The 25,679-nt window shown below is 53.2% G+C and overlaps 1 protein-coding gene across 1 annotated transcript in view; it reads left to right on the top strand.

Moving 5' to 3' along the window:
- The window catches only part of LOC137383564 (coronin-7-like), a 145,013-nt gene that overhangs the window by 79,782 nt on the left and 39,552 nt on the right, over nucleotides 1–25,679 (top strand). The window contains exons 10-13 of the mRNA XM_068056675.1: nucleotides 15,851–15,905; nucleotides 19,525–19,582; nucleotides 19,835–19,980; nucleotides 21,195–21,290. Coding sequence (XP_067912776.1) covers nucleotides 15,851–15,905; nucleotides 19,525–19,582; nucleotides 19,835–19,980; nucleotides 21,195–21,290 — 355 coding nt within the window. The remainder of the gene's footprint in view (nucleotides 1–15,850; nucleotides 15,906–19,524; nucleotides 19,583–19,834; nucleotides 19,981–21,194; nucleotides 21,291–25,679) is intronic.

The raw sequence follows: 25,679 nt of genomic DNA, 5'->3' as shown, positions 1-25,679 counted from the left end.
AGGGGTTAAGTTACGAGGAGAGATTGCACAAATTAGCCCTGTTTTCGCTAGAATTTAGAAGGTTAAGGGGTGATCTGATTGAAGTCTTCAAGATATTAACAGGAAAAGACAGGCTAGATAAAGATAAACTATTTCCACTGGTTGGAGATTCTAAAACTAGGGGGCATAGTCTAAAAATTAGGACCAGACCGTTCAGGAGAGATGTTAGGAAGCACTTCTTCACGCAAAGGGTGGTAGAGGTTTGGAACTCGCTCCCACAAACAGCAGTTGAAGCTAGAACAGTTGTTAATTTTAAATCTGAGATAGACTTTTGTTAAGCAAAGATATTAAGGGATATGGTCCAAAGGCAGGTGTGTGGAATTAGGCCGTGGATCAGCCATGATCTCATTGAATGGCAGGACAGGCTCGAGGGGCTGAATGGCCTACTCCTGTTCCTATCTTCCTACGTTCCAAGTTCTTTCACACTGATGTGCTGGGCTCCCCCATCATTGAGGATGGAGATATTTGTGGAGCAGCCACCTCCAGTTAGTTGTTTCATTGTCCACCACCATTCATGATTGGATGTGGCAGGACTGCAGAGCTTAGATCTGATCCATTGGTTATGGGATCGCTTAGCTCTGTCTGTTGCATGCTGCTTATGCAGTTTGGCATGCAAGTAGTCCTGGGTTGTAGCTTCACCAGGTTGACACCTCATTTTTTGAGGTGTGCCTGGTGCTGCTCCTGGCGTGCCCTCCTGCACTCTTCATTGAACCAGGGTTGGTCTCCTGGCTTGATGGTAATGGTAGAGTGGGGGTTATGCTCGGCCATGAGGTTACAGATTGTGGTCAAGTGCAATTCTACTGCTGCTGATGGCCCACACGCCTCATGGATGCCCAGTTTTGCATTGCTAGATTTGTTCGAAATCTATCCCATTTAGCACGGTGGTAGTGCCACACAACATGATGGATGATATCCTGAATGTGAAGGCGGGACTGCGTCTCCACAAGGACTGTGTGGTGGTCACTCCTACCAATACTGTCAAGGACAGATGCATCTGCGACAGGTGTGTCTTTCACTTGTAGGTACTGTGAACTCTCATTTGCAGCTTTAGCGCAGAGGGACACCCCAGTTACATATAGATGGCACCCTTTCTTATGCCTTGCCATGTAGATGCTGCCTTTCTCATTGGCACTACTGTTCCGCATAAACAGGGCTGATGGAATTACATTCCTAGTGTCAGTCCATATATACAAGGTGAAGCTTTGCACAAACTGTTGTACTCTGTCCTAGCCCAGGTACAGTCTATGTACAGCACATGCACAGTGCCAGTCCCTGGTTCCAGTGCTCGTTTATCCAATCACTGCTATTCTACGCACACAATGCATACTCAAGCAGCAATCCCGCTGTCCTTATGAAATGCTGATCTATTGGTTGTTCTTGTAAAGTTGCCAAACTCCCCCTCGTTATTCACTAATGTTTGGAGTGTAGCCAGTATACTCCTTCAGCTATTCTCAACCCTCCTGTTTTTGTAAATGAACAATTCTGTCTGTCTGTTTGGTTCCTGACTTCTTTTTAGTGTAGGTGGTCGATCATTGAGAGTTCAGGAGCTGCATTTCCCTCCTCGTTGAGAGTGATTGCAAGTGCAAGTGAGTCTGTGAGCCGGATCTCCTGTTAACACAGCCCGACACGTCAGGGACCCTGTAGCACAGTCACCGTGTGACTGATGTCTTTCCTAGTGCAGTGGACGATTATGTGGTTCAATCTGTACGATAGAGGGAGTCTGTCTTTCTCTCACACTCAAAGCACACGCCCACTGTATTTGATCAGCTCTGAGATGGACGTCATTACTTGAAGTCTGAGAATAAAATTACTTTCTTGACCTTGGGATGTCTGTAAACAAGTTACAGCCAATGAAGCATTTTTTACAGTGTAGTCACTGTTGTGTCGCAAAAGAGGCACAGCAAGCTCCCACAAGCAGCAATGAGCTAATGACCAGGTAATTGGTTTAAGGGATGATGGTTGAGGGATAAATATTGGCCAGGAAGCCAGGGAGAACTCCCCTGCACTTCCCATTGGTAGATGTGGGATCTTCAACATCCACCAGAGAGGGCAGAGGGACATCAGTTTAATGTCTCATCTGCAAGACAGCCCTCCGTACTGCCCCTCCGACAGTGCGGCACTGCCTCAGTACTGCCCCATCGACAGTGTAGCACTCCCTCAGTACTGCCCCTCCGACAATGCGGCATTGCCTCAGTACTGCCCCATCGACAGTGCGGCTCTCCCTCAGTACTGCCTCTCTGATAGTGTAGCACTCCCTCAGTACTGCCCCTGCGACAGTGCGGCGCTCCCTCAGTACTGCCCCTGCGACAGTGCGGCGCTCCCTCAGTACTGCCCCATCGACAGTGCGGCACTGCCTCAGTACTGCCCCATCGACAGTACGCCACTGCCTCAGTACTGCCCCATCGACAGTTCGGCGCTCCCTCAGTACTGCCCCTGCGACAGTGCGGCACTGCCTCAGTACTGCCCCATCGACAGTGCGGCGCTCCCTCAGTACTGCCCCATCGACAGTGCGGCACTGTCTCAGTACTGCCCCATCGACAGTGCGGCGCTGCCTCAGTACTGCCCCATCGACAGTGCGGCACTCCCTCAGTACTGCCCCTGCGACAGTGCGGCGCTCCCTCAGTACTGCCCCATCGACAGTGCGGCGCTCCCTCAGTACTGCCCCATCGACAGTGCGGCACTGCCTCAGTACTGCCCCTGCGACAGTGCGGCGCTGCCTGAGTACTGCCCCTGCGACAGTGTAGCACTCCCTCAGTACTGCCCCTCCGACAATGCGGCACTGCCTCAGTACTGCCCCATCGACAGTGCGGCGCTGCCTCAGTACTGCCCCGTCGACAGTGCGGCGCTCCCTCAGTACTGCCCCTGCGACAGTGCGGCACTGCCTCAGTACTGCCCCTGCGACAGTGCGGCGCTCCCTCAGTACTGCCCCTGCGACAGTGCGGCGCTCCCTCAGTACTGCCCCTGCGACAGTGCGGCGCTCCCTCAGTACTGCCCCTGCGACAGTGCGGCGCTCCCTCAGTACTGCCCCTGCGACAGTGCGGCGCTGCCTCAGTACTGCCCCTCCGACAGTGCGGCGCTGCCTCAGTACTGCCCCTGCGACAGTGCGGCACTGCCTCAGTACTGCCCCATCGACAGTGCGGCGCTCCCTCAGTACTGCCCCATCGACAGTGCGGCGCTCCCTCAGTACTGCCCCTGCGACAGTGCGGCGCTGCCTCAGTACTGCCCCTCCGACAGTGTAGCACTCCCTCAGTACTGCCCCTCCGACAATGCGGCATTGCCTCAGTACTGCCCCATCGACAGTGCGGCTCTCCCTCAGTACTGCCTCTCTGACAGTGTAGCACTCCCTCAGTACTGCCCCTGCGACAGTGCGGCATTGCCTCAGTACTGCCCCATCGACAGTGCGGCTCTCCCTCAGTACTGCCTCTCTGACAGTGTAGCACTCCCTCAGTACTGCCCCTCCGACAGTGCGGCGCTGCCTCAGTACTGCCCCTCCGACAGTGCGGCGCTCCCTCAGTACTGCCCCTGCGACAGCGCGGCACTGCCTCAGTACTGCCCCATCGACAGCGCGGCACTGCCTCAGTACTGCCCCATCGACAGCGCGGCACTGCCTCAGTACTGCCCCCTCGACAGTGCGGCGCTCCCTCAGTACTGCCCCCTCGACAGTGCGGCGCTCCCTCAGTACTGCCCCATCGACAGTGCGGCGCTCCCTCAGTACTGCCCCATCGACAGTGCGGCGCTCCCTCAGTACTGCCCCATCGACAGTGCGGCGCTCCCTCAGTACTGCCCCATCGACAGTGCGGCGCTCCCTCAGTACTGCCCCATCGACAATGCGGCATTGCCTCAGTACTGCCCCATCGACAGTGCGGCTCTCCCTCAGTACTGCCTCTCTGACAGTGCAGCACTCCCTCAGTACTGCCCCTCCGACAGTGCGGCGCTGCCTCAGTACTGCCCCTCCGACAGTGCGGCACTGCCTCAGTACTGCCCCTCCGACAGTGCGGCACTGCCTCAGTACTGCCCCATCGACAGTGCGGCACTGCCTCAGTACTGCCCCTGCGACAGTGCGGCGCTGCCTCAGTGCTGACCCTCCGACAGTGCGGCGCTGCCTCAGTGCTGACCCTCCGACAGTGCGGCGCTGCCTCAGTGCTGACCCTCCGACAGTGCGGCGCTGCCTCAGTGCTGACCCTCCGACAGTGCGGCGCTGCCTCAGTGCTGACCCTCCGACAGTGCGGCGCTGCCTCAGTACTGACCCTCCGACAGTGCGGCGCTGCCTCAGTACTGACCCTCCGACAGTGCGGCGCTGCCTCAGTACTGACCCTCCGACAGTGCGGCGCTGCCTCAGTACTGACCCTCCGACAGTGCGGCGCTGCCTCAGTACTGACCCTCCGACAGTGCGGCGCTGCCTCAGTACTGACCCTCCGACAGTGCGGCGCTGCCTCAGTACTGACCCTCCGACAGTGCGGCGCTGCCTCAGTACTGACCCTCCGACAGTGCGCCGCTCCCTCAGTGCTGCCCCTCCGACAGTGCAGCACTCCCTCAGTACTGCACTGGGAGGGTTAGTATGTTACGTGAAGTCTCCTGAGTGGGGTTTGAACTCTGTCTTCTGACTCAGAGGTGAGTATGCTACCCACTGAGACATGGCAAACACTATACTGTTCCTGCTGGGTGCCCTGTTTGGAAAGAAGATCAGACGTGGTGTAAGTTGGGCTGTTGAATCGCTATTGTCCACTGCTGACCGATGACTGACCGACTGCTGCCCATCACTGACCCTCCGTTTACCCTCTTTTGGCCACAATAAAGGTTAAATCTCCCTGTCCCAGGGCGAGTGATGAAGCTTAGTTTACAGCCCAATGCAGCTGGGACTGCGTTTGTCACCGTGTATGAATGTTGCACGTTTGAAAGCTTTCACTTCAATGAAGACTCTCTGTTTACTGTGAGTCCTGGTGCTTTACACAGCTTTGAGGGAGGGCAGACTCAACCGGATTCTGAGCATCAGTCCAGTGGCAGTGATGGCTCAGTTCTCACAGACTAGTTAGTGAATGAGTTCTGTGAGAAAGTGCTTTGCCTCATGACTGCCCTGTGCAGGGAGTTCAGCTCATTCCCAGCTCTCCAGCACACAGGGGGCTTGAGTGAGGGGCCAGTTGACTTGAGAGGCTAGAATTGAGTGTGATGGGAATGTCTGTGCGCGCACTCTGGTAATGGGACCCTAGAGAGGGGCACAGGGTTGATTAAACGCCCCATCCCACAGTTTGGTTATAGAGGGGTAGATTCAACACACAGCTGTTCACAGATGCCACCAAGCAGGACAGTTCCTGCAGGAAGCCCTGTGTCTGATCTTGCTCTAGTCGCCACCTCTTGCAGGGTTCAACACCAATAGCTCAAGGGGGCCTGGATAATAGCCTGAGCTCTGAGGTTTACTGTCGGAATATTGTAACAATGAATGTATCCACGTCATGCGACGCACAACCGAGTGGCAGGAGACTTTTTACTCTTAAAACCAGACTCCCCTCTCAGACTCGTGCTCAGTGTGTTTACCCAGTCAAGCAATTACTGAGCTGATCAGATCACCGGTGGGCCCAGGTACGACCAGGGAGCTGCGATTGGGCTCAGATCTCCTCTGATGGAAGTGGATGTGAAAGATTCTTTTGAGGACAGGACTGGCGTTGGTTTGTGTTCTCTACACACAGTCCAATACTTCTCTCTCACATTTGAAGAGTGGGCTCCTGGGCACTGTCAGGAGATCAGGGAGGTGGTGGGGGGGGGTGGTGGACTAGCGGTGGGGGAGGGGAGGGGAAGAAGCTGCGTGCCATAAATCAGTGGATTAGCTGCTATCTGCAGCATGTTTTCACTCTTTGAAGGAAGTAACTTCTGATAAGCTCAGCCCAACTTGGCAGCAGTTTTTACCTCGGGTGTTTGCACAATGCCTCGCACTGTTAAAACAGCAATAAAACTCCTGGAGCCTTCAGCACTCACTTTCACGTTCCTGCAGACAGGACTGTTAGTGTAGTAGGGGTGGCAGCACTTTGGCATAAGGAACCCTTGCAGGCTGAGTGTTGTTTGGTGATATCCAGGTGTTGCTGACAGACTACACCGCGCTCACAGTCAGGCAACATTAGGGTATCCAGGTATCCTGACTGCTTCATATCCTTACATGGCCTCACCTCCTCCCTATCTCTCAAATCTCCTACAGTCTCACAACCCTCTCAGATATCTGCATTCATCTAACTCTGGCCTCTTGAGCATCTCCCAATTTTAACCGCTCCTCCATTGGTGGCTGTCTCTTCAGCTCCCCGGATCCTAAGTTCTGGAATCCCCTACCTAAATCTCTCTAGTCTCACTTTCCTCCTTTTAAGACTTTCCTTAAAAACCTACCTCTTTGACCAAGCTTTTAGTCATCTGCCCTAATATCTCCATATGTGGCTGTTGAAGCAGCTTGGGATATTTTATCATGTTAAAGGCATGTTAATGTGTACATGATAGAAGCAAACTGGGAACAGCATATGAAAGCATTATTTATAAAGTCTTTTGATATTATTATGGACTTCAATTCTGTAATCACGTAGTTCCCCATTTCTACTCTCAGCATTTTCAATCAGTCTCAACATCTGAAATAAAATGAAAAAACATAAGCACAGCGTTGACATTAAAAAAAACTTTCGGAATGATGCTTTCATATGCTGTTTCCAGTTTGTTTCTCTTACATGTACATCCAAAACTATTAAAGTTTAAAGTTACACAAGGACTTCATAAACACTTCATATGCACCCTGCATTGGAACGAGTGCTCTGGCTGATTATTTTATGATTTCCCTCTGTCTAGCCCGGGGGTGCTGGGAGCAGCACTGACCGCTGACCAAATGTGGACCTTCAGCTCTGAGTGGCTTAGCGCCATTCTGGGCTCTGCCTTCAAACCACTAGACCATTAGATAGTCACTTCAACAGATGCCTGGCAGTAAAAATACTGTCTCTGAAAGTGCAAATTAAAATTCCGTGTTTATTTCGGGAGCTGCACTGCCGTGGAGACATCAGTTAGCCTAAAAATGTAGTCCTGAAATTATTGATGTTTGAGCCAGAGGGGTCAATCACTTCATCAGTCAACTTGTTCGCCCCAGGAGTCAGGGTGACCCAGGCCCTGTGCCCATTGTACACCGCCTGCTGCAACCTAAGCGTTAGTGGCACGGGATCAGGTCATAGGGACTGCAGGGAGGAGCTTGGTAATAACACTGTGCAACTATAGTCAGAGTAAATCCTATAATTTGGGGGAAATTAACCAGGGGCTGTGACATCTGAGAGTCTCTTTAATGTATGGCCCACAGTATTGATTTGTACTGAAAGTGCAAATTAAAATTCCCATGGTTGTAACAAAACGCTGTTTCTTTCATTGTTAATTATGTGGGTTTTTTTTTTACTGGCACTGATCATCAAAACAGCTTTTCAGAAGGGTCTGTTACTGCCCAGAAATACAGCCCAATTGTATTCAAACACAACAATGTTGTCAAGAAATGTGCTTGGGTTAGGATTTCTCCAAACTACTGATATCTAAGCAGGACGTGGTCCTTCAGCTTTCTCAGTCTGTTCTCAACATCCATAGTTCAACCATCAAACCATCTCGAGAGCTCTCTTCATCAGCAAGATAACGTAAGGGCTTTGGAAAGAACTAGGCTCCCTTGGTGGGATTTGTCCTCTGGGGATGGGTGGGAGGGAATTGGGGGTTCATGTGGTCAGGTCTGATTTTGAGTCTGACCAGAGACCCTCGGGTAGGAAAGGCCCCTCTTTCAGTGGCAGCCTTGGGGCTGATCCTATCTCTATAACTTTCTCCAGCTCTTACAAGTCTTCAAGATCTCTGCCGTGCCTCCCATTCTGGTCTCTTGCACATCCCCGATTTCCATCACTTCACTAATTCCCTCTCTAAAGCTCTCCACCTCTCTTTCCCCCCCCCCCCCCCCCCCGCTTTCTATTGAGAGCATGAGTCCCAGCAGCTCGGCCTCAGTCTTGGCACCAGAATCCCACAGCTCAATTATCCTGTTGTCAGTCTGAGTCCCGATTGATCTCTTGTGAGCTTTCAGGTTCAGCACTGGGATTGGACTCAGATGGTCCTGGGCTGGAGAGAATCCCGTGGGCGCAGTGTGTTCATGCTTTAAATTTACTCTCGTCGTTGTACTAGGATGAGGAGGAGGATGTGCCGTGTTCCTTGCCTGAACTCTGGTCTCGTCTTAAAAATTCCTAAACCCTCGCCAAGTCTTCACCCACTTATTTTAAGGGCAAGACAGTTGTGTGGAGTTAGCGCACAGTTTGGGCTAGACAATTGCCCGAATAAGGCAGCTGTTGTTTGCCAATTGCTCTGTGTGTTGTGGGTGAGGCTGAGGCGCATTTCGTGCCCAGTCTGTGAGAGGAGGGTTTTGTATTTTCTGTGTTTTTCTCTCTGTGGAGCTGTTGGCAACTGTGTGGAGAGAGTGGAATTCAGAAAGCTTTATTCTTTCAAACTGGCAGCCAGTCAAGAGCAGACTTGTTTGCTTTCCCTTTTTTATTCATTCATGGGATGTGAGCGTCATTGGCCAGGCCAGCATTTATTGCCCATCCCTCATTGCCCTTGAGAAGGTGGTGGTGAGCTGCCTTCTTGAACTGCTGCAGTCCATGTGGGGTAGGTACACCCACAGTACTGTTAGGAAGGGAGTTCCAGGATTCTGACCCAGCGACAGTGAAGGAACGGCGATATAGTTCCAAGTCAGGATGGTGTGTGACTTGGAAGGGAACTTGCAGGTGGTGGTGTTCCCACGCATCTGCATTTTTTGAGGTGAATATTTAAAGCCAAAAAGGACGAAGGTTTCTGCCTCATCGGAGTCCAGTCTCTCACTCCAAATGTCCCAGGGGAGGCCAGTCCACATTTGGGCAGACCCAGGGGTGTGGTTTAGTGCAGGCACACTGCTCATGCTCCAGCTTAACCTTCCTCAGTCAGGCAGCATTTGTTGAGGACCAGGGGCTTAGTGGCAATGAGGCATTGCATAATACCAGACACTAATAGAAGGACGTGGAGGCTTTGGAGAGGGTACAGAGGAGGTTTACCAGGATGTCGCCTGGTCTGGAGGGCAACTATATAGCTATGAGGAGAGGTTGGATAAACTCAGATTGTTTTCACTTGAACGACAGAGGTGGAGGGGCGACATGATAGAGGTTTACAAAGTTATGAGCAGCATGGACAGAGTGGATAGTCAGAAGCTTTTTCCCAGGGTGGAAGAGTCAGTTACTAGGGGACATAGGTTTAAGGTGAGAGGGGCAAAGTTTAGAGGGGATGTGCGAGGCAAGTTCTTTACACAGAGGGTGGTGAGTGCCTGGAACTTGCTGCCGGGGGAGGTGGTGGAAGCAGGTACGATAGCGACGTTTAAGAGGCTTCTTGACAAATACATGAATAGGGTGGAAATAGAGGGATACGGTCCCCAGAAGTGCAGAAGGTTTTAGTTGAGGCAGGCATCAAGATCGCAGGCTTGGAGGGCCGAATGGCCTGTTCCTGTGCTGTACTGTTCTTTGTTCTTTGTTGTTAATAATGGGAGACTAGCGATAGGGTGAAACCACTGGTATCAGGCCTTGTGCAGATCATCCCCGATACATCTGCTCACAACACCGTGGCTCCTTCACACATTTTTCTGTTTTTCTCCCTTCTTGAGGAATGCAGATGCTGTATCTTGCCCCCACGCCTCCTTTCTACACGTGCGAGCCCAAATGGTAAGTGGCGATGGGCTGTTCAACAGTGAAGGGCAGTGTGGTCTGGGCCTGGCTTCCCAGCAGTGGGTCACTCAGTATTGACCACTATCAGATGCTCCACTCCCCCCACAGTCACTCAGCTTAATGAGGTTGGCCTGTGTTGCTCCCTGCAGGTCACTGTTAGCCATCGGTCCTGCTGTTGTTGATCTGTAAATCCTTGCTCTCTGTGCCTCTGCACTAGCCAATGTTTAGCCCAGTCCCACAGGGCACAGCACTTACTGGCAGCCACAACCAATATTTGCTTTAGCACAGAGCCAAGCCTTGGGTTGGAGCCGGACTCTGTCCACTTTCTGTGATCCCCGGCAGTTACAGCTCTCTCTGTCTCTGTCTCTCTCTCCCCCCTTCCCTATTCTGCAACCCCCCCCAGAAGCTCTGTGACCTCTCCTCACCCTCCCGCCTCCCTCCCCATTCTCCACACCCCCTTACCTGTACCTGTCCATGACATTTTAAAGATCTGTGTACCTGGACCTCTAGGTCTCTTTGGACCTGCACTGTTTCAAGCTTTTCACTATTGTGAAGATACCCTGTTCAATACTTTTTAGGTCTAAGTTGCATGACCTCATATTTGTCTACACCGAAATCCATTTGCCACAGTTTTGTCTATTCACTTAATCTAACAAAATCTGTTTGTAATTTTTCGCTTCCATCTAACTGCTTACAATGCTGCCTATCTTTGTGTCATGGGCAAATTTGGATTTGTGGCATCTATCCTATCATCTAAGACATTAATAAGTATAATGTGGGTTTCCGCTGCTCTTTAAAATAGTGGCCTTGGCATCTTTTATATTCACCTGAGGGAACAGATGGAGAGCCTTGGTTTAATGTCTCATCCTAAAGATGGGCAACAACAGTGCAGCACTCCCTCAGTACTGACCCTCCCACAGTGCAGTTACAGCTCTCTCTCCCTCTGTCGCTCTGTCTGTCTCTCCCCCTTCCATATTCTGCAACCACCACCACCCCCCCCAAGAAGCTCTCAGTACTGCCTCTCCGATCGTGCAGCACCCCCTCAGCACCCTGCCCACTGACCCTCTGACAGTGCAGCATTCCCTCAGTACTGACCCTCTGACAGTGTGGCGCTCCCTTGGTACTGACCCTCTGACGGTGCGGCGCTCCCTCAATACTGACCTTCTGATAGTGTGGCACTCCCTCAATACTGACCCTCTGATAGTGTGGCATTCCCTCAGTACTGCACTGGTAAGTGTAAGCTTTGCTTCTGTGCTCGACTGTAAAATTGGGACTTGATCCTCTGATCAGAGGGGAGGTGATGGTCCCACTGAGGCTCATGGACACTACTGTATTCAGACTAGAATGTTGTCAAATTTTGTTTGATGTCATCCTATGAAGCCCCTTTGGCCATTTTACTATTTTAAAGGTGCTGTATAAATACAAGTTGTTGTTGGATTTGGAGAGTAGGGAGAGAAGTAGAACTTGTTGTGGTTGAGTTGCAGTTCTGGGCTTTCTCAACTTGAATTTAGTTCCACCTACAGACGGACGTGATCCCCGATCCTGGGAGTGTGCCTCTGGTTTCATGCAGTTCCAGTTTGATAATTTTTAATCTGTACATTTTCACATGAAGTGCTTTGCCATAAGACACATGACATCAGTATTGTGTTTAGATGAAGATTAGTGGAGGGATCACTTCCCAGACCCCAGTCCAGATTTTCAAATCCCTGCCGCCTGCTTTCACCATATTGAGTGAACGAGGGGCGGGTGTACAGTGTGGTGGTTAGCATTTGTTTGGATATTTTATGCTCTTTGGGACACTGCCAGAGGCTTGTGTGACTGCTAGTGTGGGAAGGCTGGATGTTGAGCATGTAAATATGTTGTGTGGGAACTGCTCAGTGTTTGGTTTGTGTGGAGAGTTGGGAGTGGGGGGTGGGGGGGGGCGGGTGACGGGTGGAGGTGCAGTCAGCCCTGTGAATGTGCAGAGACTCCGAGTGTGAGACTTAGAGAGCGAGCAGAATGGGAGGTTACAGACTGGAGTCTCCACACAGTTGGAAATCAGAACGTTCCAGTTTTCTAGGGAAAGGCCATGTTCAAACCTGATCAGAAATCACAAATTTTCCCCTCAGGCTTCACGCATCCCCGCCCTCCGTAGATGAAACAGTCCGTCCCATCCCCGTGTACCCCCTCCCCATGTGCCGTCCCCCCCCCCCCCAGTCCGTGTACACCCTCCCCATGTCCCCGCCAGTCCGTGTACCCCCTCCCCATGTCCCCCCCGCCCCTGTGTACCCCCCCATGTCCCTACCAGTCCGTGTACCCCCCCCCGTCCCTGAGTGCCCCCTCCCCATGTCCCCCCAGTCCTTGTGTACCCCGTCCCTGTGTACCCCCTCTCCATGTCCCCCCAGTCCTTGTGTGCCCCCTCCCCATGTCCCCCCCGTCCCTGTATACCCCTCCCCATGTCCCCCCCCATCCCTCTGTACCACCCACTCTCTGTGTCACCACTCTCCCCAAATGCCTCTCCCAACCACACTCCCCATACCCCTGCACATTCCCCGTGCCGCCCACCCAACTCTCCCCACGTCTTTCCACTTTCACCGCACCCCCGCTCTCCCCCCCCCCCCCCCCCCCCCCCGTTCTTAGTTTACGGGTGGTCTGTATATTCAGATATTGAACAGACAGCGCCTGCCCTCTGGTGGAGGTCTGTGTCGTTACAGACTGGTTCAATCTGTCTCTCGTTTGTCCCAGTGTGGCTCTGATCACACCATGATAATGTTCATTTGATGTTTCACTGTGAGGACCAGTCTCAACAATGCTCTGCAGTGTAACAGGAGATGTGTCACTAATTCATCCAGCACAGGGAAAGCAAAGGGAAGAGTCGAGGTCTTGGGTCCTCTGGGCTATTGAGAGCTAAAGTCGGATGGATTTTCACCCTAATCAGCATCCACTGACTGCTGCTGGGAGGCTTGTGAACATAATCAGGTCCTGCTGGCATTCGCTTCTCCCTCTGCTTCTTCCCAGGTTACTGACAACACTTAGAAACATAGAAAATAGGAGCAGGTGTAGGCCATTTGGCCCTTCGAGCCTGCTCCCCCATTCATTATGATCATCCAACTCAGTAACCTGTTCCAGCTTTCGCCCCATACCCTTTAATCCCTTTAGACCCAAGAGCTATATCGAACTCCTTCTTGAAAACATTCAATATTTTGGCCTCAACTGCTTTCTGTGGTAGCGAATTCCACAGGCTCACTGCTCTCTGGGTGAAGAAATTTCTCTTCATCTCAGTCCTGAAAGGTTTTTCCTGTATCCTTAGACTATGACCCCTGGTTCTGGACTCCTCCACCATCGGGAACATCCTTCCTGCATCTACCCTGTCAAATCCTGTTAGAATTTTATAGGTTTCTATGAGATCCCCCCCACACTCTTCTGAACTCCAGCGAATATAATCCCAACCGACTCAATCTCTCCTCATACGTCAGTCCTGCCATCCCAGGAATCAGTCTGGTAAACCTTCGCTGCACTCTCTCTATAGCAAGAATATCCTTCCTCAGATAAGGAGACCAAAACTACACACAATATTCCAGGTGTGGCCTCACCAAGGCCTTGTATAATTGCAGCGAGACATCACTGCTCCTGTACTCGAATCCTCTCGCTATGAAGGCCAACATACCATTTGTCTTTTTTACCACCTGTTGCACCTGCATGCTTACCTTCAGCAACTGGTGTGCGAGAACACCCAGGTCTCGCTGCATATTCCACTCTCTGTTTATAGCCATTCAGATAATAATCAGCCTTCCTGTTTTTGCTACCAAAGTGGATAACCTCACATTTATCCACATTATACTGCATCTGCCATGCATTAGCCCACTCACTCAACTTGTCCAAATCACCGTGAAGCCTCTCTGCATCCTCCTCACAACTCACCCTCCCACCCAGTTTTATGTCATCTGCAAATTTGGAGATATTACATTTAGTTCCCTCATCTAAATCATTAATATACATTGTGAACAGCTGGGGTCCTAGCACCGATCCCTGCGGTACCCCACTAGTCACTGCCTGCCATTCGGAAAAAGACTCATTTATCCCTATTCTTTGTTTCCTTGGCACTGAGGGCTCAAACATGGAGAGCCACCGGCACCTGTAAAATTATAGCACAGCACTAGGCAAGTGCTTTTACTTACTGAAGACTGAGGCAGGACTGCACTGAGTGGAATCCGTACAGAGAGCTCCCAACAGTGCTGCCTTCCTCGCTGCTTCACATAGGGTGTGATCTCAACTGGTGCCGTCCTCCCGTGACAGAATTACTCAATCCTGTACAGCTTCAAATACAACATTAACACATCTCAGTGTTGACTTTAATGGCTGCATGCAGGGGCAGACCGTCACGTTCAATAAGACTCTAAAATGTGCCATCTCTCTCTCTGTGTGAGCACTCCTAATAGAAGCAAATACATTTCGAAACTCTGCCATAAACGGCTTGGGAGGTAATTTTTATTTATTTGGAGATACAGCACTGAAACAGGCCCTTCAGCCCACCGAGTCTGTGCCGACCATCAACCACCCATTTATACTAATCCTACATTAACCCCATATTCTCTACCACATCCCCACCATTCTCCTACCACCTACCTACATTAGGGGCAATTTACAATGGCCAATTCACCTATCAACCTACAAGTCTTTGGCTGTGGGAGGAAACCGGAGCACCCGGCGGAAACCCACGCGGTCACAGGGAGAACTTGCAAACTCCACACAGGCAGTACCCAGAACCGAACCCGGGTCACTGGAGCTGTGAGGCTGTGGTGCTAACCACTGCGCTGTGATCCGCAGCTCATGGATTCTCAATTACACCGCCGATTAAATTGGAAGATGTTTTCTTCTTGGTGTCTAGTTTAATGATGTTGGAGATACCGGACTCCCCAGATCTGTAGGTATTTCCCTCGACATTTTGTTCCTGTCCTGACAGTATTGACTCCCTGCTGGGGCACAGTTCTGATAAACATTGGGGTTTGTGAAGAGAAGGCTGAGGGTGGCCTGATTGAGGCCTTTAAGATTATGAAGGGTTTCAATCGGGTAGACATAGAGAAGATGTTTCCACCTGCTGGGGAGACCAAAACTAGGGGCCATAAATATAAGGTAGTCACTAATAAATCCAATCAGGAATTCAGGAGAAACTTCTTTATAGACCAGGTCACCAGCGCATTTATCGTTAAGTATTTGCAGGGTTTCTAGTGTTAGTGATATGGTCAGTCTCGAGATTTGTTGTGAGAAGGCCTTGTACCTTTTGATTCTCAGCAAGTTCATGAGGATGTTGTTTCTTTCAAGCCATTTCCCTCTAGCTCCCATCACAAAGCCAAAGTATTTGACTGTCATGCCTTTGGTCAGTTCCAAGATTTCTGGCATTATTGCTGGTATTTATTGCACTTGTCCGCCCTTGCCTTCTCAAGCACCATGTTGTTGTCTTCGTACTTCACCATCACATTGACACCTGCCATCTCCTGCCCCTTTTGTAATATTATATTGGGCATCCACAGTGACCCATCCCCACTTCAATTCTGGGTTCAAGGTACAAAGTCCATCTGTATTTGGATACATGTTGTTGAGTGGTGAGAATGTGGAACTCGCTACCACAGGGAGTAGTTGAATTGAATAGCAGAGATGCATTTAAGGGGAAGCTAGATAAGCACATGAGGGAGAAAGGAACAGAAGGATATTCTGATAGGAATAGACGATGAAGGGTGAGAGGAGGCTCGTGTGGAGCGTAATCACCGGCATAATGGCCTGGTTCTGTGATGCACCTACTTTGTAAAACATGAATTTCTCCTCAGTGCCTCACCCATTTGAGTGTTTCACACGATACCACCACGGGGGCCCCAGCTCAGATCCCGCTCGCACTCGATGCCCGCCCGCGCGCGCACTCGTTAGGATCACTCATCGTGATCAGGAGCGGGAACCTGGGCTGATTTCCCCTCCCTTTCACCTCCCTGACTCAGACTGGAACTCAGTGTAATATTGGGTATTTTGTAGTTGGACCATGGGGAAGGGACTGTGATTCTTTATGTTTTGCTGAGGCTGTGGCTGGTGATCCTGATGAGCTGTGTGTCTCCTTTCCCCAGGCCGCTGATCCCCATGTACGATGCTGACTCTGGGTTGCTGATCCTGGCTGGAAAGGTAAGCGGCAATGACCTGATGCTCCAGGTTATCACCGTCATTCAGGGATGAACACGCAGATAAGAGCTTCAGATCAATGCAGTAATTAAGGGGGTAGCATCACCACAACTCTCGGTGAAGGTGCCTCGCAATTCCACCCCACACAGCGAGTTAACTCACACAGCTTAGCCTACTAGAAGCCAGCGATACGTTGGTGGAGCATTAGGGGAACTGGTGTTTGCAACACAATTCATTTTAATGGCAATCTGGAAATCATCAGCAGCATAGGCCAAACAGGAAATTGATAATTTTAGAAATGCAGATTAGAGAGGAGCAAATGAAAAAGAAATATAGTGTCAGCCATGGCTCAGTGGGTAGCAATCCAAGTTCTGGATTCGAGCCCCACTCCAGTGACTGGAGTACATGATCCAGGCTAATGAGCGAGCGCACTACTGAGGGTGCGCCACACTGTCGGAGGGTCAGCGCTGAGGGAGCGCCGCGCTGTCGGAGGGTCAGCGCTGAGGGAGCGCCGCGCTGTCGGAGGGTCAGCGCTGAGGGAGCGCCGCGCTGTCGCAGGGTCAGCGCTGAGGGAGCGCCGCGCTGTCGGAGGGTCAGCGCTGAGGGAGCGCCGCGCTGTCGGAGGGTCAGCGCTGGGGGAGCGCCGCGCTGGGGGAGCGCCGCGCTGTCGGAGGGTCAGCGCTGGGGGAGCGCCGCGCTGTCGGAGGGTCAGCGCTGGGGGAGCGCCGCGCTGTCGGAGGGTCAGCGCTGGGGGAGCGCCGCGCTGTCGGAGGGTCAGCGCTGGGGGAGCGCCGCGCTGGGGGAGCGCCGCGCTGTCGGAGGGTCAGCGCTGGGGGAGCGCCGCGCTGTCGGAGGGTCAGCGCTGGGGGAGCGCCGCGCTGTCGGAGGGTCAGCGCTGGGGGAGCGCCGCGCTGTCGGAGGGTCAGCGCTGGGGGAGCGCCGCGCTGTCGGAGGGTCAGCGCTGAGGGAGCGCCGCGCTGTCGGAGGGTCAGCGCTGGGGGAGCGCCGCGCTGTCGGAGGGTCAGCGCTGAGGGAGCGCCGCGCTGTCGGAGGGTCAGCGCTGAGGGAGCGCCGCGCTGTCGGAGGGTCAGCGCTGAGGGAGCGCCGCGCTGTCGGAGGGTCAGCGCTGAGGGAGCACCGCACTGTCGGAGGTGTGGTCTTTGAGATGAGATGTTAAACCGTGGTCCGATCTGTCCCCTCAGGTGGAGGTGAAAGGTCTAATTGTATTATTGGAAAAAGAGCAGGTGAATTCGTCCTGGTGTCCCTGGGCAATATTTACCCCTCAAGCAACATTGCTAAAACTGGTTATCTGATCATTATCATTTTGTTGCTTGTGGGATTTTGCTGCTGCTGAAACTCCCAGCCTCGTCACCTTGAGACTGAATCTGTGTACTATCCTCCTAGCCAGGCCCTCCCTTTCACAAACGGCAACTTGCCCAGAACGTCAGACCAACAGAGGTTCCTGCCTGGCCCTCATATCTGTCAGTACTGATCTCCCCCATCCCAAGGAATCTCAACATCAAACCAATAGAGTCGTAGAGTCATTTATGGCATAGAAGGAGGCCACTCGGCCCATCGAGTCCATGCCAGCTCTCCGGGGAGCAATCCAGTCAGTCCCATTCCCTGCTCGATCCCAAATCCCTCCATCAGGCTGCCTCACCCTGTCCCAGTGATCCTCCTCTATGTTAGATATCTGCACTCATCTAATTCTGGCCTTTTGAACATCTCTGATTTTGATGGCTCCACCATTGGTGGCCAAGGCCCCAGAGGTCCAAACTCTGGAATTCCCTCCATAGACCTCTTCGACTCTTTTCCTCTTTCTCCTTTTAAGACACTTCTAAAACCTGCCTTGTTGACCAAGCTTTTGGCCACCTGCCCCATTATCTCCTTATTTATCTGTGTCTGATTTTGTTTTATGGTGCTCCTGTGAAGTACTTTGGGATGTCAAATATATAAATATAAGATGTTATTTATCTCCACCCCATTATTCCCTGCACTATCAAGAGCTGCTCATACCGGCATTAAGACTTTGCCCTCTGCAACTCCTTCTCCCAGTTCCTCCATCTTGCCGCCTCCCTCACTGCTTTTGGAGGACCACTCAATCCCCTACTCCCTGGCTGTCTGGGAATCATTCCCCACTCCCCAAACTTTGAGTGTTCCCGTTTGCCCACTAGCTGAGTGTCCATTGTTTTTCCTCTACATAGGAACAGGAGGAGGTCATTCAGCCCCTTGAACTTGTTCTGCCATTAAGTTAGATCAGGGATCATCTGAATCTCAACTCCATTTATCCATCTTTGCTTCATATTCCACAGACCTTACCCCCAAAAAATCTATCAATCTCCAAGTCTCCCCCAGCACCCTCCGCCATTTCGGGGGAGGGAACTGCAGGTTTCTACTGCCCTTTGTGTGAAAAATTGCCCTGTAAAGGGCTTGATGTGTTTGATCAGGGTGGTATAACAAAGTTTTCCAGTGACAGAGCAGCTGAACTGAAGCTTTCAAGAAAAGTATCAACAAACCAGACTGTTAGGCTCATTGAGAGCAGCCCGTTGTTCATCTGCTGGATTTAGGCTGCGTCCTCTTCTGCCTTGGGTTTCCAAGTCCCAGACCCGAAGGCCACCCAGCAGGCCGGGGCTGACCCCGGTGTTTATCGTTTCACTAGGCTGATTCCTGGGATGAAGGGGTTGTCTTATGGGAAAAGGTTGAGCAGGTAGGGCCTATACTCATTGGAGTTTAGAAGAATGAGTGGTGATCTTATTGAAACATATAAGATTCTGAGGGGGATTGACAGGTTAGATGCTGAGAGGATGTTTCCCCTCGTGGGGGAATCTAGAACTGGGGGCATAGTATCAAAATAAGGATGGAGATAATAAGGAATTTCTTCTCTCAGAGGGTCATGAATCTTTGGAATTCTCTTCCCCAGGGAGCAGTGGAAATTGAGTCATTGGATGGATTCAAGGCTGAGATAGATTTTTGATCGATAGGGTTGTCCAGGGTTATGGGAAACAGTGGCGCAGTGGTTAGCACCGCAGCCTCACAGCTCCAGCGACCCGGGTTCAGTTCTGGCTACTGTCTGTGCGGAGTTTGCAAGTTCTGCCTGTGACCGTGTGGGTTTCCTCCTACATGCCAAAGACTTGTGGGTTGATAGGTAAATTGGCCATTATATAAAAAAAAAATTGCCCCTAGTGTAGGTAGGTGGTAGGAGAATTGAGGGAAAATGGGATTAATTTAGGATTAGTATAAATGGGTGTTTGATGGTCGGCGCAGACTCGCTGGGCTGAAGGGCTTGTTTTAGTGCTGTATCTCTCTGTGACTGTATGGAGTTGAGGCCAAGATCAAATCAGCCATGATCTCATCTTCTCCCTACTGGTGTCTTCCTGCAGCAGCGACTCGCTGAGCAAGTCCCAGCCATCACTGACCTGGAGGGGAGTCACTTACAGCAGCTCTGGGGGGGGAAAAGTCATTCCAGAGTCTGGTCCTGGAAACTCCGTTACCCTCTTCATTTTATTGGTGGAGCAAGGGGGTTGATGGTGATGGTGCACGTTTGTATACATGTGTGAGTGTGTGTGCATGTCAGGTTATGTAAGGCTGTGCTGTATCTAATCATCTCTGTTCTTCCTTGTAGGGTGATAACGTTCTACATTGCTTTGAAGTGTCTACTGCAGAGGCCACTTTGACCCAAGGTAACGTTCACTCACTGGGAATGATGAGCTCCTGAAATCGCAGATAAACCGCAGCTTTTGAAGTCTCCACTTCTATATTCCTACATCTCTGCACCTGTGCTGTAGTTTATGAACTGATTCTAATGTATTGGTTGCAGATGAATGCTGAATATGCTGCTCAGTATTGAGCTCTCACTGTTCCATCTCACTCTCAATGCGTTGGCAGAGACTGCCTGACTTGGGTCTTACTATAACTTTGTAAAAATTCTCCAGTGAACCAGTGCCTGATGGAGGTGAAGTCCAAAGGCGTTGCCATGGTGCCCAAACTTGCACTGGACGTGATGTCGTGCGAAGTAATTCGAGTGCTGCAGCTCACTGAGAACTCCATCGTGCCCATCAGCTACAGTGTGCCTCGCAAGGTAACCAGTAATGGCCAAACAGGGGGAGGCTGGCACCAGTTGACCCAGTGCACAACCCACAACTTTGGGATTAGATGGGGCGGGAATTTAAATCATTTAAAGATCACTGTGGTCCCAGCAAACCCAATATGTGTTCCACGCATTAACATTGTGTCAGTGTCCATGCTATCCCTTCCCCCACCCACTTGACCAATCCAATCTCATTCGATTTCTCTAATATTTTTCTTTAATTATCTAATTCCTCTCAATTCTCATGTTTCCCTGAGTTCCAGCAGTCACTTGTGGCAATCAGTTCCATATTCTAATTGACCATCCCTTGAGAACTTTTCACTCAATCTCCCTGTTGAGTTTACATTGTTTCACTGACCAGCAGAAACAACCTTTAACTGTTCACCCAGACTCTTTGGTGATTTTCAACACTCATGAATTCCCCACCAATAATCTGCCCCACAATCAGCCACAAAACAATTACAAACAACCCCACAATCATCCCTAAACCCTAACCTTAACCCACCGTTAACCTCTCCACCATCAGCCCCAAACCCACCGTTAACCTCTCCACCATCAGCCCCAAACCCACTGTTAACCCCTCCACCATCAGCCCCAAACCCACTGTTAACCCCTCCACCATCAGCCCCAAACCCACTGTTAACCCCTCCACCATCAGCCCCAAACCAACCGTTAACCCCTCCACCATCAGCCCCAAACCCACCGTTAACCCCTCCACCATCAGCCCCAAACCCACCGTTAACCCCTCCACCATCAGCCCCAAACCAACCGTTAACCCCTCCACCATCAGCCCCAAACCCACCGTTAACCCCTCCACCATCAGCCCCAAACCCACCGTTAACCCCTCCACCATCAGCCCCAAACCCACCGTTAACCCCTCCACCATCAGCCCCAAACCCACCGTTAACCCCTCCACCCAGCCCCAAACCCACCGTTAACCTCTCCACCATCAGCCCCAAACCCACCGTTAACCTCTCCACCATCAGCCCCAAACCCACCGTTAACCCCTCCACCATCAGCCCCAAACCCACCGTTAACCTCTCCACCATCAGCCCCAAACCCACCGTTAACCCCTCCACCATCAGCCCTAAATCCTGTTGATCATTTCAGTGGAAAATCAGCATAACTAATTAACTATAAGCAATGAGCTCCTTCACTAGATATTACCAATGGTGTAAATATTTGTCTTGTCTCTGTTATTACAGTCTCTCCACGAATTCCATGATGATTTATTCCCAGACACTCCTGGTAACATTCCTTCAATGTCAGCGCTGGACTGGTTCAATGGATCTGACAAGCAGGTCGGTGTTGCTCTCAGTCTCTGTCACTTGGTGTCAGTGTCACTCTCGGTCTCAGACGGTCTCTCGGTGTCTCCCTCTCTCTGTCAGTGTGTGTCTGTCTGTATCTGTCTCTCTCAGTGTCTATCTCTTTGTCATTCTCTATCACTCACTCTCGCTCGGTGTCTCTCTCTCTCGCTCGGTGTCTCTCTCTCTCTCTCGCTCGGTGTCTCTCTCTCTCGCTCGCTCGGTGTCTCTCTCTCTCGCTCGCTCGGTGTCTCTCTCTCTCGCTCGCTCGGTGTCTCTCTCTCTCGCTCGCTCGGTGTCTCTCTCTCTCTCTCGCTCGCTCGGTGTCTCTCTCTCTCTCTCTCGCTCGGTGTCTCTCTCTCTCTCTCGCTCGGTGTCTCTCTCTCTCTCTCGCTCGGTGTCTCTCTCTCTCTCTCTCTCGCTCGGTGTCTCTCTCTCTCTCTCTCGCTCGGTGTCTCTCTCTCTCTCTCTCTCGCTCGGTGTCTCTCTCTCTCTCTCTCTCGCTCGGTTGTCTCTCTCTCTCTCTCTCTCTCGCTCGGTGTCTCTCTCTCTCTCTCTCTCTCGCTCGGTGTCTCTCTCTCTCTCTCTCTCGCTCGGTGTCTCTCTCTCTCTCTCTCTCGCTCGGTGTCTCTCTCTCTCTCTCTCTCGCTCGGTTGTCTCTCTCTCTCTCTCTCTCTCTCGCTCGGTGTCTCTCTCTCTCTCTCTCTCGCTCGGTGTCTCCCTCTCTCTGTCGGTGTGTGTCTGTCTGTATCTGTCTCTCAGTGCCTATCTCTTTGTCATTCTCTGTCACTCACTCTCGCTCGGTGTCTCTCTCTCGGTCTCTCTCTCGGTCTCTCTCTCTCGGTCTCTCTCTCTCGGTCTCTCTCTCTCGGTCTCTCTCTCTCGGTCTCTCTCTCTCGGTCTCTCTCTCTCGGTCTCTCTCTCTCGGTCTCTCTCTCTCGGTCTCTCTCTCTCGGTCTCTCTCTCTCGGTCTCTCTCTCTCGGTCTCTCTCTCTCGGTCTCTCTCTCTCGGTCTCTCTCTCTCGGTCTCTCTCTCTCGGTCTCTCTCTCTCGGTCTCTCTCTCTCGGTCGCTCTCTCGGTCGCTCTCTCGGTCGCTCTCTCGGTCGCTCTCTCGGTCGCTCTCTCGGTCGCTCTCTCGGTCGCTCTCTCGGTCGCTCTCTCGGTCGCTCTCTCGGTCGCTCTCTCGGTCGCTCTCTCGGTCGCTCTCTCGGTCGCTCGCTCGGTCTCTCTCTCGTCGCTCGGTCTCTCTCTCTCGCTCGGTCTCTCTCTCTCGCTCGGTCTCTCTCTCTCGCTCGGTCTCTCTCTCTCGCTCGGTCTCTCTCTCTCGCTCGGTCTCTCTCTCTCGCTCGGTCTCTCTCTCTCGCTCGGTCTCTCTCTCGCTCGGTCTCTCTTTTTCTCTCTCTCGCTTGGATTCTCTCTCGCTCGGTGTCTCTCTCTCTCGCTCGCTCGGTGTCTCTCTCTCTCGCTCGCTCGGTGTCTCTCTCTCTCGCTCGCTCGGTGTCTCTCTCTCTCGCTCGCTCGGTGTCTCTCTCTCTCGCTCGCTCGGTGTCTCTCTCTCTCGCTCGCTCGGTGTCTCTCTCTCTCTCGCTCGCTCGGTGTCTCTCTCTCTCTCTCGCTCGGTGTCTCTCTCTCTCTCTCGCTCGGTGTCTCTCTCTCTCTCTCTCTCTCGCTCGGTGTCTCTCTCTCTCTCTCTCGCTCGGTGTCTCTCTCTCTCTCTCTCTCGCTCGGTGTCTCTCTCTCTCTCTCTCGCTCGGTGTCTCTCTCTCTCTCTCTCTCTCTCGCTCGGTGTCTCTCTCTCTCTCTCTCTCTCGCTCGGTGTCTCTCTCTCTCTCTCTCTCGCTCGGTGTCTCTCTCTCTCTCTCTCTCGCTCGGTGTCTCTCTCTCTCTCTCTCTCGCTCGGTGTCTCTCTCTCTCTCTCTCTCGCTCGGTGTCTCTCTCTCTCTCTCTCTCGCTCGGTGTCTCCCTCTCTCTGTCGGTGTGTGTCTGTCTGTATCTGTCTCTCAGTGCCTATCTCTTTGTCATTCTCTGTCACTCACTCTCGCTCGGTGTCTCTCTCTCGGTCTCTCTCTCGGTCTCTCTCTCTCGGTCTCTCTCTCTCGGTCTCTCTCTCTCGGTCTCTCTCTCTCGGTCTCTCTCTCTCGGTCTCTCTCTCTCGGTCTCTCTCTCTCGGTCTCTCTCTCTCGGTCTCTCTCTCTCGGTCTCTCTCTCTCGGTCTCTCTCTCTCGGTCCTCTCTCTCTCGGTCTCTCTCTCTCGGTCTCTCTCTCTCGGTCTCTCTCTTCGTCGCTCTCTCGGTCGCTCTCTCGGTCGCTCTCTCGGTCGCTCTCTCGGTCGCTCTCTCGGTCGCTCTCTCGGTCGCTCTCTCGGTCGCTCTCTCGGTCGCTCTCTCGGTCGCTCTCTCTCGCTCGGTCTCTCTCTCTCGCTCGGTCTCTCTCTCTCGCTCGGTCTCTCTCTCTCGCTCGGTCTCTCTCTCTCTCGCTCGGTCTCTCTCTCTCGCTCGGTCTCTCTCTCTCGCTCGGTCTCTCTCTCTCGCTCGGTCTCTCTCTCTCGCTCGTCTCTCTCTCTCGCTCGGTCTCTCTCTCTCGCTCGTCTCTCTCTCGCTCGGTCTCTCTTTTTCTCTCTCTCGCTTGGATTCTCTCTCGCCTCGGTGTCTCTCTCTCTCTTGCTCGGTGTCTCTCTCTCTCTCTCTCTCTCGCTCTCCCTATCTCTCTCTCTCGGTCTCTCTCCTTTTTCTCTCTCTCGCTCGGTCTCTCTCCTTTTTCTCTCTCTCGCTCGGTCTCTCTCTCTCTCGCTCGTTCTCTCTTTCTCTCGCTCGGTCTCTCTTTCTCTCGCTCGGTCTCTCTTTCTCTCTCTCGGTCTCTCTCTCTCTCGCTCGGTGTCTCTCTCTCTCTCTCGGGGTCTCTCTCTCGCGCTCGGGGTCTCTCTCTCGCGCTCGGGGTCTCTCTCGCCCTCGGGGTCTCTCTCTCGCCCTCGGGGTCTCTCTCTCGCCCTCGGGTCTCTCCCTCGCGCTCGGGGTCTCTCCCTCCGCGTCGGTCTCTCTCTCCCCCCGCGTCGGTCTCTCTCTCCCTCCGCGTCGGTCTCTCTCTCCCTCCGCGTCGGTCTCTCTCTCCCTCCGCGTCGGTCTCTCTCTCCCACCGCGTCGGTCTCTCTCTCCCTCCGCGTCGGTCGCTCTCTCTCGCTCCGCGTCGGTCGCTCTCTCTCGCTCCCTCTCGCTCCGCGTCGGTCGCTCTCTCTCGCTCCGCGTCGGTCGCTCTCTCTCGCTCCGCGTCGGTCGCTCTCTCTCGCTCCGCGTCGGTCGCTCTCTCTCGCTCCGCGTCGGTCGCTCTCTCTCGCTCCGCGTCGGTCGCTCTCTCTCGCTCCGCGTCGGTCGCTCTCTCTCGCTCCGCGTCGGTCGCTCTCTCCTCGCTCCGCGTCGGTCGCTCTCTCTCGCTCCGCGTCGGTCGCTCTCTCTCGCTCCGCGTCGGTCGCTCTCTCTCGCTCCGCGTCGGTCGCTCTCTCTCGCTCCGCGTCGGTCGCTCTCTCTCGCTCCGCGTCGGTCGCTCTCTCTCGCTCCGCGTCGGTCGCTCTCTCTCGCTCCGCGTCGGTCGCTCTCTCTCGCTCCGCGTCGGTCGCTCTCTCTCGCTCCGCGTCGGTCGCTCTCTCTCGCTCCGCGTCGGTCGCTCTCTCTCGCTCCGCGTCGGTCCTCTCTCTCGCTCCGCGTCGGTCCTCTCTCTCGCTCCGCGTCGGTCCTCTCTCTCGCTCCGCGTCGGTCCCTCTCTCTCGCTCCGCGTCGGTCCCTCTCTCTCGCTCCGCGTCGGTCCCTCTCTCTCGCTCCGCGTCGGTCCTCTCTCTCGCTCCGCGTCGGTCCCTCTCTCTCGCTCCGCGTCGGTCCCTCTCTCTCGCTCCGCGTCGTCCCTCTCTCGCTCCGCGTCGGTCCCTCTCTCTCGCTCCGCGTCGGTCCCTCTCTCTCGCTCCGCGTCGGTCCCTCTCTCTCGCTCCGCGTCGGTCCCTCTCTCTCGCTCCGCGTCGGTCCCTCTCTCTCGCTCCGCGTCGCTCCCTCTCTCTCGCTCCGCGTCGCTCCCTCTCTCTCGCTCCGCGTCGCTCCCTCTCTCTCGCGTCCGCGTCGCTCCCTCTCTCTCGCTCCGCGTCGCTCCCTCTCTCTCGCTCCGCGTCGCTCCCTCTCTCTCGCTCACGCGTCGCTCCTCTCTCTCGCTCCGCGTCGCTCCCTCTCTCTCGCTCCGCGTCGCTCCCTCTCTCTCGCTCCGCGTCGCTCCCTCTCTCTCGCTCCGCGTCGCTCCCTCTCTCGTCGGTCCTCTCTCTCGCTCCGCGTCGCTCCCTCTCTCTCGCTCCGCGTCGCTCCCTCTCTCTCGCTCCGCGTCGCTCCTCTCTCTCGCTCCGCGTCGCTCCC

The sequence above is a fragment of the Heterodontus francisci genome, chromosome 24 (genome assembly GCF_036365525.1).
Source record: "Heterodontus francisci isolate sHetFra1 chromosome 24, sHetFra1.hap1, whole genome shotgun sequence".
NCBI classification, from domain to species: Eukaryota; Metazoa; Chordata; class Chondrichthyes; order Heterodontiformes; family Heterodontidae; genus Heterodontus; species Heterodontus francisci.
Note: the sequence above shows the minus strand (reverse complement) of the source record. Positions and strands in the feature narration are given on the sequence as shown.